This window comes from Diadema antillarum, unplaced genomic scaffold (assembly GCF_040938485.1).
Source record: "Diadema antillarum isolate AM-2024a unplaced genomic scaffold, OU_Dant_1.0 scf00000034, whole genome shotgun sequence".
In the NCBI taxonomy this organism is placed as follows: domain Eukaryota; kingdom Metazoa; phylum Echinodermata; class Echinoidea; order Diadematoida; family Diadematidae; genus Diadema; species Diadema antillarum.
In genome coordinates, this window is record NW_027270923.1 from 146,393 (window position 1) to 160,405 (window position 14,013).

The following is a 14,013-nucleotide window of genomic DNA, read 5'->3' on the forward strand; positions in this document are numbered from 1 at the left end:
ATGCATAAATATGTAAGTTTCATGATGATACCTTGAGTTACTTTTGAGATATGGAGGAAAAAGTGCAATTCAGCACTTTCACCTGACCTTTGACCTTTTGGCAAGAAACTTCCCACAGAATATATATTGGGTAATACATGTATACATCAAGTTGAAAAAAAAAAACCTTCAGGCATTGCATAAATATAAGGAAAGTAGTGATATTTTGAGGAGTTGACCTTGACCTTCGACCCCCTGACCTTTGAACCATGACCCCCAACTTCCCTAGATAATCACTGCCCATTGGAACAAGCATATATGCTAAGTTCCATGAAGATACCTTGAACCATTTGCGAGATATGGAGAAAAAAATGAATTTTCAACCTTTTTTTTTCACAAAATAACCTGTGACCTTTGACCTTTGACCCCGTGACCCTAAAATCCAAACAAAGTATCATCCCCCAGGATATACCCTCATACCAAGTTTGATGTAAAACCACACCACGGTTCTTGAGATATCGACAAAAAAAAGGGACGGACGTACGTACGGACGGACGGACGACCCGAAAACATAATGCCTCAGGCCACTTCGTTGGCGGAGGCATAAAAACAGATATTCTACTCACTTTGCTCTGTTTCCACGTATACAGTGAGTGTTTCATTCTCGTAGAATAAGGCAAAGGTGAAGGTACACGTGTTGTTCTCTTCGGGGAACGTGCATGCCGGGATATCCTGAATGACTGCGACAATTTGATACACAAACAGTGTAAACTTACTAAACAAGGAATTTTAAAGATATGATTAAAAGAACAACAACAAACCAAGGCTACCACAATGGTCACGGCACTTGGAAATGACAAAGAACAGTAATAACAGATTTAAATGTCATAACTTAGATATCTATTTAAAAGTAAATTTTTGTTTTGTTTTTCAAGTTGATGGTGGAAAAAAAAAACATGCTATAGAGCCGAAATCAAAATGGTTGAGGACTACAATGAGTGTCAGCTAATGCAATTCATTTCATTGTAATTATTGGATTCACGTCACCTTTTCACACTGCTAAAATTATCCCCTCCACACCATATCAGTACTAGAGAGTTACAATGTCTGAAGCGATGTGATTTTAATTATTAAAATCTCCAAGTACCAAGAATTTCCCATTCCAGACATTTTTTACACTGTATAGTACTTTTCGCTGTAGTTGCAGATAGCACCATAAGGGTTAAAACTCACTGCATTTAAAGGGATCGTATAGTCTTGGTTGAGACCTAATTTTAGGTTTCTAACCTTTTTTGGTGAGATAATGAGAAACCTCTTGCGGAATATGAAAGAGCGCGTAATTCCACGAGGAATTCAACATTCATTTGATGAAAATTTGTTTTGAAATGGCTGAGATATCCAAAACAGAGCGATTCTAGTAAAGTGTGGGACCCACACTTTATTACGATCGCTTTGTTTTACTTTGTTTTTGGATGTTTCAGTCATTCCAAACCCGATTTTCATCGAATAAACTTTGAATTCCTCCTAAAATGGTATGCACTGTACTATTTCGCAAGTGTTTTCTTGGTATCTTGCAAAAAATTAAAAGCCCAATTCTCATCTCCACCAATACTGTACCATCCCTTTAAAATTTGCTGAAGTTTAAACGGAACTCATTGAATGCTAAATAATCTTATGATGAGTGTTCATCGTACTCACATGGCGTGACGTCAGTGACGTTGACGATGTCAATGTTACACATATCGCACTGTTCGTCTGTCAGACGTCCGGTGCCGAACATCTTGCATTGCACGCAGTCTCTGTGAATGTGGCAATCACCCATGGGACAGGTCTAAAGAAGACGTAGAGGGCGGGCAGCAGAATAGAGGAGATTATAAACAATAAACAAAACAACAACAACAACAACAAGAACAACTCACAAACAGAGAAATAAACAAACAAACAAACAAACAAAGTTGGAACCAAAGGGTCCAAACAGTCATGTTGTAGCGGACCCTTGATCCTGCATAGCCTCACTTCATAGATTCTCATTTTTTTCTTTCGGAGACGAATTGGTTGCATAGTCTCACTTAATAATCAAACAGGAAATGTTTATGTTGTATGATGACGATAATGGTGTGAAAGCACAAATTGACCAAAAAAAAAACACCCCAAAACAATTAATAATTTATTTGTATTAAACTGCTAACGCCCGTAAGGATGATAATTCAAATAAGAGTAATGATATGAGGTGTAATTCTGCTACTTCTACTTCTCCTACTCCTTATACTATTACCGACTTTTTACTTTCAAGTCTCGGACATCTTATGACACCATTTTCGCGAAAATCGGACATACCGTTACGACGCTGCACGACCTCTTATCAAAAAGTTATACATGCTTGTCAGACCGAAAATGGCTCAAAAACGTGATTTTGTGTACAAAGTCTATGCAAATAGAGTTTTCTCACTTCATTCAAAAAGATATGATTATTTTCACTTTCAATGGCTAAAATTAATTAATTTTAGTATAATTATGCTTAAAATAGGTTCTGTAATAAATTTTGTGGAAAAAAACGAAAAAAGCGAAGGTCGAAAAACAAGGAAATACATTAAAAATTCATAAAACAATAGAATACACAAGAAATTAAGTTTGATACCAGATTTTTTTCAAGTACATTGTTGGGAATGCTACAAGGAATAATGTCACTAACAATTAGGATGCCATTAGCTTTATTTTCTGAATTAGAGCAAAATTTATGATTTCACGCATATTAATTAATATAAAATATAAAAAAATGAAAAACTCAATTTTTTGTTTCATAGTTTGGTAGATTACGTGACAAGTAATGCATGTGGGCCAATTTTCAGGACGATTGCGCGATCGACGGCCGAGATGGGGGGGGGGGGGGGGGGGGGAGGGCGTTTGAATCAACCCTCCCCTGGCCACAGAACAGGCCAAAAAGCCCGGCCTGGTTAGGGTTAATAGCTGTCATAACAACATCAATACAATACAACTAAGAAAAATGTTGTCTGGTATTTCCAACGCAGAGGGCATTTCATGAAGAGTTTTGTCTGATATATTTTTCTGACAAATTTCCTCTCAGCCAATCAGATGCAAAGATTTCAGTAGCTTATAACAGTTTGTCAGAGAAAACATCTGACAAAACGCTTCATGAAATGCCCCCCCCCCCCCCCCCCCAATTAGAAGAAGAAAAAGAAAACGAAAATACACACACACACAAAGCATGGTCAGGTATCACGGGAAACAATAAAACACGTGACTCACGGCGCATTTTTCGCACGTGTTTCCCTGGAACTGCGAGTCCGCGTCGCACTCGCACACACCGCACCTACACTTGCCGTGCGCGTTGCACTCCAACTGAGGAAAGAAGGTAGAGATAAGGAAGAATGAGAAAGTCGTTAAAGGGACATTCCAGACGATTTTCATAATTTCACAGAATGTAGTACATAAATCAACAACTCTATGTATAGATTTATGAAATTTATTGTGGTTCTTGAGCAGAGAAATAATACTTTGAAAAACCTTAAACAAATTACACTGAACAAGGATGATGACATAGGAGGTTCACACATTTCAGAAATGTAGCAGTGTAATTTCATTACAATACCGCTTGCTTGCGAGTTCACCTGTGTATAATCTATGCATGCCTTCTTCTTTTGTTCTGCTTCCTTGAGCCCCAGCTCTCATGCATTCTTATGGTGACTCTGCCATGTCATCATCCTTGTTAATTGCAATTAATTTTGTTCTCAATTTTGAAAATATTCTTATTCTTCATCCCAATTATTACAAATTCTGAAACTTTGTCCTCAGTAGAACTAATTCATAGTTGTTCAAATGTAAGAAGCTGAAAATCATCCGGAGGTCTCCTTTAACGAAGAAGAAAACAAAATCATACGAAGGTGCTATTCCACAATCTTATGAAGTGAATACGTATTGGTTGACTGAATACAAGAATGTTGTACAAACTGAAAAAAAACCCGCAAAGATTTCCTTTTACAAAATAACCATAGTGCATACAAAATAATTTGTGCCCTAGCATGAGCTATACAAGATGGTCGTAAAACATTTAAAACTTTGATAGTAGGTTTTCTTTCACAACCTAATGCTGTGACTACAAATTGGTGCGCCGTTATTGAACAAGACGACTCGTTTTGGCAGTGTCACAGACAGAGTTGAACTCATATACATTGTATCTAGTACTGTTAAAGTCGTTGAAGGATTATCAGATTAGTCAGAACTTCATGATGTGTGATGCCACAATATGGTTGGCCAGCCAAAATGAGGAGTGTGTGTCGAATGCCTTGCCTTGGATATGTTTACTATAGCAATGGAAACCAAACACAGACAATTACAAAATAATGATAAAATTTTAACGTCTCTGTCAAGCCTGATTGAAGACTAAATTGCACTGCGCATGATGTCACAATAAGTTGGTCCATCTCCACCCGCCGTCACTCACCCCGTTACTAGATCGACACGTGTCCGTCCGTGTCGGGCAGTCGCAACTGTCTCCCTCGTACCCTGCCTTACATTGACATTTCGGTTGTCTGCTCGCTACGTCACACACGCACAATCCCCTTTCCGGTCCTGCAGGGTATCAGACAAGAGACAAACATCGCACGTTATGGATATCTTTCAAACTTCAGATATGTCAATGTTGAAATACTTAACTGTCAAACCCTTTATATTCTTTAGCCTCATAATAATAATAATAATAGTAATGATGATGATGATGATGATGATGATACTAATACTAGGCTAATACTACTACTACTACTAATAATAATGATAATGATAATAAAAATGATAATAATAATAATAATGATAATAATAATAATAAGAAGAAGAAGAAGAAGAGGAAGAAGAAGAAAGAAGAAATAAACGGAGGAGGAGGAGGAGAAGAATCAGACTGATAATTAAGGACAAGAATACTCATCAGCGTCATTATCCTCACACTGAACATTAAGATCATTACAATCGTTATTACTTCATAACACACTAAGGAGAAAATGCATGTTTCTGAACGGGCTAGGCATGCAGCCAGATATGTACACTCCTCCTGCCACCCGCATATTATCAAACGGGTCGTATCCGTGAGGAATCTGAGCATTGAGGTCAAGTCATCTCATTCCTAGAGGCTACGATGGTTCGAACAAGGTCGGTAACAACAGAGTGTAAATTGTAATACCAGCACAATGAAACTCTTCTCAGTCTTTTGGCAGCTCATTGTGTTTTCTTGATTGAATACATGCGTGAAGTTTGCTAGAACTAATGTGATGCCATAGCGGTTCTAGGTATGGAATAAAAAAAAAAACACGAAGTGATTATACTCTATTACCTAGACAATTGATAATTCATGAATCAAGTAAGCAAATATACGGGGAGCTTAAAATGGAGACTAGCTTATCATAACTGATGAAATTGGTTGTATTGATCTGCACCAAATAGTCGAAATTACATATGGTCATGAATCGTTGATTACACTGCCTGTCAATTGTATTCCTTACGAAAAACCAAACTGATTGTTGAAATCATTCCAATATCCCCCAGAGTCAACGGGGGGGGGGGGGGGTTTCATTCACTGTGCAGGTGAAACATAAACTTTTTCCTTACACAATATCAAGTATATCACAATGAGTTAAACGATTACAAGGTTATCTGCGGTGGTTTCATGTAACGCTGGCGGTGGTTGGGGTTTAGAGGGCGCTTCTCTCGCAATATTCACTGTATACACTGGTATAATTACGGTTAGGCAGTAACATGATTATTACGAAGTCTCGACGAAGATTTCCGCCACAAAATTCCGGTCAAAATGAAATGCAAGACCACTCAAACATGCGGGCGACTTGTGCGGCTAGCACGGCGTGCATTATTTGTAACATTACCACTGCTACATCTCATCCCCTTCCCCCTTCCAACTTTTATGGGGCCTTAACCCATGACTTACCTCCGCAGCGTAGCCCCCTGCTATATGGGCAGTTGAAATTGTCGCACTCGCAGAACAACCCCGAGATTACTTCATCTTCATTCTGATTTAAAAAAAAAAAAACAATGAAAAAAGGGACAACGGTGACCTTGGTGTAGTATGAAGTTGTAAACAGGGTCTTATGTGAAAATAAATTTTTCTGCCATAATTGCTTATTATCTGACACTAACAAAAAAGACATGTCGTTTCCTACAATATAGTATCATTTATGTTATGTAATTACGCTATGCACCTACAAAGCATTTACAGACCATGAGACTATGAGGCCATGAGGCTATCAACAATGTTCGCAGGCCAAATAATTATTCACCCTTACACGCTTGAAAAAACAAAACTCGTCATGTACATTGAATCACCAATATAATGTGATAGCGTTTCCTGTTTGTCTTTTTGTTTGTTTGTTTTCTGATAATTCATAAGACAAAAACAACATCAAAGCAAAACAAAACAAAACGAGAGAGAACGCCCGCACTTACTCCTGTCTTGTCGCACACACACTTGCCACAGATACACTCGCCGCGGCCAGAGCAGATGACCGTGGTGTTATCACTGCATAGGAGCACAGGGGAAAATTGGCTTTTAATGAAAATGACATAGCAACTGACATATTGAAAGTATATGACCCATTCTCGAATGACCCCATCAACCAGCTATCAGGTTTTGTGCTGGGGGAAAGTTTGCTCTCTCACAAAATGTAACAGCTTTCAGATCGAATTGTTTGTAACCAGCTTGAAAGACTCGGAAAATGAGGCGTCGTGATAATGAGGATAATATTTCCCTATAATTTCAAGCTATTCTTCTTTGGTTTTATTTGTTTACATTAGGAATAAAGTTGCACTGAACAGAACTGCAAATTTTCGAAATGACGTGAAAATGGTCACAAGAAAAGGATTATGCCGGTCTACAGAAACTAAATCGAGCGATATTCAAAGCGTTCATTTGTTGACACTCGACCATTCTCGTAAAATATTAATCATCACTGAAAGCGGACATGCAATCATATTCGATTTAATTGTAAACGAAATCAGGAGGGGGAGGACAAGGTTTACATTATAACACCGTTACTTGATGTAACGTTCGAGACGCATTTGTTCATGGAACAAACAATGGATCTACACATCGAACGTTGATTGGTCGAATGTTTGTTGTGACGTTTTATTCGTACGTACGTTCTGCATGGCGATTGGTCCGCGCTCTCCGCGTTGATCTCGTTCCCACTACACTCGCACTTGCTGCCATATCGACCCTCGTTGCATGCACACTCGCCACAGACCAGCGTTCCGTTTCCGTTACTGCATGACGTACTGTTTGCCTCCTAGAATGAACGAATAGGAAAAATGGAAAACAATTTAGATATCGATGTAGTTTTGTATAGAGCAGTTAGAAGACAGCATCACTATACTTTTTGTGTGCTTTTGATATCCATCCCTCATTCCGCAGCTAACAATCTCTCATTTCTTATTGTTATCATGAACAGAGATTTGATTACTGCAGCTGCAAATTGCCTTTATAGGAGAGATACATCAACCCCGGACCTCATTCATTCACCATTTTTTCTTGCATGATATCACACACAAACACAAACACAAACATATGCAGACACACGTACACGTGAATCACAGTCAGGGAAAGCTAGCCGCTCAGCATTTCTGAAAAAAAAAGAGATAAATCAGGGATATTCTTGTGTGCTACCTACTTATCAGCGGGGAAAAAATCATGGAGGCCGAGTTTAAACTTTTGTTAGGATATGAGCAGATATCTTGATTTTCAGGGAGTCTCCGGCAGAATCAAGAAGATTGACGGCAACTCTGCATGTATTCCTGATATACTAGCTTCAACCATAATCCTTAGATGACACCGAATCATTCACCTTAGGCAATGGTGTCACCGTGACACCAATTTGTCCATCCAATGTGGCATACTGGCTTATCCCACCTCCTCCACCTATCATACATCAGCTCCCCTGAACAACCTCACCTACTACACTCCAACATTCTGACTATACTCCATAAATCACTCTACAACACTTTCAATGTAACACCAAACACCCTATGCTGAATACACTACACTGAACACATTACACTTACCCCTTGCTCTTGGCAGTCACATGAACACACCACCTCTAGGTGTATGAGAAGTTCCTCGTTGAAGCCGACGGGACCCACGGTGAAACTGACAGACAGAAAAGAAAAACACAGGTGTTGCAAATACTCAACTCACGGTGTAACTAACTAGCAAATGAATTGCTTTTCTATAAATGGGCATTTCGTTGTTATGCAAGGCTCTGCTGGCACATATTGAAATCCGATGTATGGAGCATAAGCCTTGAGTATACTCTACTTAAGCATGTCCAGTGTATAGGTATGGAAGAGACCTAGCAAGCAATTAAGAAATGTTTCACACAAAAAAAACCCCGCAAATATATAGTATATATAATAATACCACCATCATCAAAAAAATGTGTTTATATATACTAGTACACACTGGTATCTTAAAGAATTGACGGCTGATAACATATTAAACACTGCCATTCTGTCTGCTGGGTATAAAACAACGTATTTGGCACTACTACTGTTAAAAGTGACATATTGCTCAGTGCGTGTGTGCAAACATTAATTAATCAACCAATACGGTCTTCTTTATCCAGGGTACCTCTCGTCTTCAGTGTTGCCACTGCTCTACTAGAGGGCCCTGTCATTTTCATTACCCCATCGTTTTTCAGGTACCCATTTATACACTTGTGGGTTGAGAGGGAACATGGCAGGTAAAATATCTTGTCCAATAACGTAAGCACTGGACTGGATTTGAACTCGGGTACTCTGATTGAAAGTCAAGAGTCTTACCCACTATGCCATAGTGCCAACACAGTATCATGTGCGACATCTGCAAAGAACGATGTGCTGGAAACATTTTAGAGGATAAGCATGCTCCATGCATTTATTCTACCTTGTTTGACCGCCTTCGATACACCGCTCTGCCGTGATTCCGATATCGAACGATACAGTATCGCCGAGTGAGAGTCCCTGACACTCGTTGGAGTCTTCAGTCACTTCGTTGTCAAGGCAATTGGCCGTGAAGGATAACCTGACGTCATCCGGAGCGGTTGACGTCAGCTTCACTTGTGACGTAATAAGCTATTCGAAGGTGTAAGACAGTGGGAAAATAGAAAAAAAAAAGATCATGTAGATGAAATAGCGGGACTTAACATCTGAAAACTGGATATACTAATCTATTATTCTAATTTTCTAATCCTGTTTCACACTTGCAATTACAATACATGAACAGTATATGCATGCATTTTCAATAACTAGTGTAAACGAGAAGCCAAGTGAGAACAAAAAATGTCGCATGATGGCGCTATTTACCTCATAGTTGTCTCTCATCAGGGACACCACGTTGCCCGAGTCGGCATCCAGTTCTCCTACTGTCGCCCCTTCGATGTACGTCTCTAGACTCTAGATGGCGAATGAATAATATTGATAAGGATGATGAGTTGATGATAATTGTTGTGGATAGTGATGGTAATGATAATCATTAGCATCAGGTACTCATAACATTGACAGACTGACCGAAAAAAAAACAGGTCGTAACTCAATAACAACATTGATTAAGACGCTGGTAGAACAAAATGTAGGCCTACATATCAATTTTCAGGGAATCAAAGGTATACAGCCACATGCCACCTAAGCAATCATATATCGGATCCACCCTTAATCTTTGGGAGTTACGTACGCTATTGCTCGTTCAAATTGGAAACGTGAAATAATGTACAGTGTATTTGCTTCGCGTTTAATTCGACTCCTTTTTTATTTCACTTTTTATACACTTCTGTGCTGTCCCTGCCACTTCTCTCATCGAGCATTGAAATTATCAATTTCCCTGCATTTAATCCACAATTTTCAGTTCTCGATTTGAAAACCATATTCTACAAAATGTGTTGCACTTTAACATTATGGAGAATTCCGTTACAAATATTTCATCCTCCAGTTGATCTGTACATATCACGCTCAAAATCATAACTTTCATCATTCACACATGAAAATCAGTAAAGGTTCTAACCAAACCAGATACCAAGGAGCTAACTATATTTTACTTGAATCTCAGTCCGTCAATAGGCAAACACCATTCTGTAATCAGGAAAGCTCTCGTAGTCTTTTGTGAGGATGATAAGAAATTATATTTGTTTTCCCCAAAAGGAGCTTCATTAGAACCAAGGAGACTCGGCGGCTCTGCTACCTAATAAAAAAAAAAAGAAATAGGCACTTGCTATTTCCTCGTGTATGCTACAATTTCCCCTACAAACCAGATTTTCGTAGATGATCGAGTTTTCAAAATGGCGGTAGAATGTCACAACGATGGATCAAACATTGTATGAGCGTCACATCTGAAGCGTATACATCTACGGACAATTCCTATATAATGACAGATTCTAACAGTTTCCTCAGAATAGAAATCTAGAGGAGGACTTACGGAATATAGAGATGTTTGGTCGCGTGTAACAGCGAAGATTGGAATGACATTGTTTTCTCGTAGCTTGGCACTCAGATGACCAATCGATGGGTAATCCTGTACAAAGGTACAAAGACGATAACAGAGTGACACCATGTGAAATAAGTCGTCCATGTTTGACTAAAGTCATCGACATGGTCATGGGCAGCAGCAACGGTTTCATTCTCTCCGTAGTTTTCATCAACATCGTCATTTTAATCATTACCTATATCATTATCATCATCATCATCAACATCATCACCATCACCATCATCATCATCATCACAATCATCATCGTCATCATCATCACCATCATCATCATCATGCCTTCATTAATCTATTCATTATGACTTTTATCATCATCATTATTGCCGTTGATAGTATCGGCTTCTTCATCGCCTATATCATTCTCATCATCATCATTATTGTCGGCATTATTTTTATCGCCATCGTCATGGTTATCATCATATTCATCTTGGGCAACATAGTAGTAGGCGAACTCACTGATGAAACTAATACGTGACAACACGACTAGAGTCATTATGCTGTCATTATATCTACGAGCTGCGGAGCATTCACGTAAGTAATCTTCAGCTTAATCATCATGAATTTAGAGCCAGCGTGTCTATTGCCACGAAAAGGACATTTCTAACTGGATGTTCAATCATTTTTTAATTCGCTGTTATCCATTATCATCATATCGTAATAATAATTCAAATTGGCCCCATCCACTGTGAAAACTGACATACTGCAATAAATAAATACGTATTTACAGCCGTCTAGAAGTGCATGCATGCAACATCGCAAAGCAAAGGCAAGGTAAAGATGAAAGAGAATTACAAATTAATGACAGACATTAGTTTTCTTCTCGGTCTTGAAGGCATTACTATGCAGTATTCATTCTATGTTTGGACATTCTGTTTCTTGCTCATTATCTTCAGTGATCAGTTCCCACGACCTTTCTTGTGCTTCTCATATAAATCCACCTCCTCCATTACCTGTCGTGTTATGAAACGTAAAAAGGTCAATGTGGTAAAGATATATTTTTACTGTGAGAGTAAATGCAAATGTGATGTGAGCAAATGGGGATACTGTGGTCAAGTGGTAAGGGCTGTGGACACAGAAGCAAACAGATCATAGGTTCAAATCCTTCTTGGTGCAAAGACACTATCTTTACGCACCATGTCCCTCCTAACCCAGGTGCTCAAATGGATGACCAGCATATTTTGGTAATAATGATCATATGAAGCGAACAGTACTAGATCTGAAGATGCTACCCTGGGTGATAAGACAATGTCGTCATTACATTTTGGTTATGATTGCATTGTAGTTGTCAGCGGAAAGGTTTACCTGACGTGTGCTCCATGTGTACAAGTTGGCAACAGGATCCATATGACACTGGCCATCATTGGGCTCAACGATACCACCAAGCTACACAGCATTCAGGAAAACAATTAAACGTAAAAACAAACATAAGATCAAGATTTCTCCCGAAGACATCAGCCTCACTTTACATCCATTCACATCGTTGACAAGTAAATATCATTCCATATTGCAGACACCATGCTCTCGAGAACGATCCATAGAGATAGCAGCTTTTAATGACAATAATTTATTGGTGATGAAGCAAAATATAGCAGCCGGCAATGATTTCAACGACGTTTACATCGGTCAAGTGAAATATTCAAATTCATGGACATTATTTCCCTTAAGGACCTAGTAGTGACCTTTTAAATTCACCTCTTCCTCTGGAAAGAAATATCATTCAATACCAGACTGAATACTGAGAATCCACTTTACACACATGAGTTTTGATTTCATTTCATTTCATTTCATTTCGTTTTATTTCATTTTCAACACATATTTCGGGTAAGCCACACACAAGTTATCTGTCTGGTAGTCAGGATTACCCATTTATATCAAAGAGGTATGCATGAGATTAAAGTATTTTTAGGGAATTACCAGTCCTACTGAGGAAAGAAACCTAAACAGATAGGATGTTGAGGTGAAGCGCTTACCCTGCCGTCCCCGGCGAAGTGGAAGGAGGCATCGGTGGTGAAGATGACGAGATGCCGGGCCTTGGGCCGCCACCCGATGTCTTGCTGTGGGTGGGAGTAAAAATCATAGTGTATTCAAACTTTACTGCTGTTGTGCAATCTAGTTTTCGGGAATAACACTTAACAATAATAATAACGGATCATGTTATGAATGTTGGCTTGCTTTCTTTTTGTTTCTTTTTAACTGAGGAGTAGCCGTGCGCACATTCTACGCATGACGACACAAGTGTACCTTCTTCAAATGTCCAATCAACAGCACATTTTCTCTTCCAGTGATTGGCGAGAACTTCTCATGTCGTTAACGTCTCTACACGTTCTTTCTGTGAGCTGACATTACTCCTGCACATCTGAGCTGTTGCCAAGCCATAAGGCAAATCTTATGCTAAGTTTGTGGAGTCGTCTTGATAACGTTATTGAGGAAGCACTTCTTTCAATATGTATACACAGTGCTACAACTGTGAGGTGTAACACATTTTATACTGTACTGTGAATCTCTGAAGTTTAGGCAGCAGAAAAATTGAACTGACACTCCCATCTTTCTTATCGATGTTAAAGTGGATATTTCTTTTTTTTTCATATTTAGCTTATGCAATATATCAATAACCTGTAGACAAGGCTCTCCATTCTACACGCGGTATTTCGTCTACATGCCTATGTCAATTCAGGGTGAAACATAAATTATTCTTCTCACCTTGTGTTAACGTACTGCTATTCTGGTAATAACTTATAATTTAATCAGCACTTGACGACAGAATCGTGATGTAGCACACTCAACAGGCAAGAACAGGGCTTTGCATCGTGTGTGTGTGTGTGTGTGTGTGTGTGTGCGTGTGTGTATGTGTGTGTGTGTCTGTCTGTCTGTGTGCTTGTGTGTGAAAGATAGAGGGAGCAGGAAGGTCTCGAATAATATCTTGGCAATACATGGTATTGAATAACGCGGCGAAACAAGCTCTCATAAATAGTATTCATCATTTTGATTTCGCATATGGACCGATGCTGTCTTTGGCGAAAGGAGCAAATAATCTCTCTCATAGGGGAAAAAAAAAGAGAAATACATTTCACCATGGCAACCTCAATTTGGGGAGAATTGGACGACGACAAGAGATAGCGTTTGCTGAAAATCCATATTCAATATCCTCACATGATCACAGCTGAGCACGCCTAGCGGGGGTCGAGGGAAACGGTTTACAGAGAGCCAACAGATATGATGCTCCGACAACAAATTCAGCTATTTCTGCGCGCGATAGTGTACCAGTACGAGAGAAAACAGCCGTCTAGCCACGTGGGCTTACAAAACAACCTTAGAGCTGTTTATAATACACGTCTATGCACACAACCATGGTAAAACTCGCATGCAGACAGTTCACCTGGGGGATTTTTTCCTACCGGTCACATTGTCTGACAAACATGTTTCGGTAGACCTGACGTATTTGTCGCCATGGCAACGACGAAATGGTGGTTGTTGGTGTTTTTGATAGATCTTCTAACAACCCTCTATCT

At 39.2% G+C, this 14,013-nt stretch overlaps 1 protein-coding gene across 2 annotated transcripts in view; it reads right to left on the reverse strand.

Annotated features, from left to right (window-relative positions):
- The window catches only part of LOC139743595 (integrin beta-1-like), a 159,792-nt gene that overhangs the window by 2,585 nt on the left and 143,194 nt on the right, over nucleotides 1-14,013 (reverse strand). For both annotated transcript variants that reach the window (XM_071654080.1, XM_071654073.1), the window contains exons 10-22: nucleotides 12,475-12,558; nucleotides 11,807-11,887; nucleotides 10,439-10,534; nucleotides 9,334-9,423; nucleotides 8,915-9,102; nucleotides 8,056-8,140; nucleotides 7,138-7,283; nucleotides 6,445-6,517; nucleotides 5,930-6,011; nucleotides 4,442-4,569; nucleotides 3,247-3,339; nucleotides 1,678-1,810; nucleotides 606-719 (exon numbers count right to left, since the gene is read on the reverse strand). In XM_071654080.1, coding sequence (XP_071510181.1) covers nucleotides 606-719; nucleotides 1,678-1,810; nucleotides 3,247-3,339; nucleotides 4,442-4,569; nucleotides 5,930-6,011; nucleotides 6,445-6,517; nucleotides 7,138-7,283; nucleotides 8,056-8,140; nucleotides 8,915-9,102; nucleotides 9,334-9,423; nucleotides 10,439-10,534; nucleotides 11,807-11,887; nucleotides 12,475-12,558 — 1,393 coding nt within the window. The remainder of the gene's footprint in view (nucleotides 1-605; nucleotides 720-1,677; nucleotides 1,811-3,246; nucleotides 3,340-4,441; nucleotides 4,570-5,929; nucleotides 6,012-6,444; nucleotides 6,518-7,137; nucleotides 7,284-8,055; nucleotides 8,141-8,914; nucleotides 9,103-9,333; nucleotides 9,424-10,438; nucleotides 10,535-11,806; nucleotides 11,888-12,474; nucleotides 12,559-14,013) is intronic.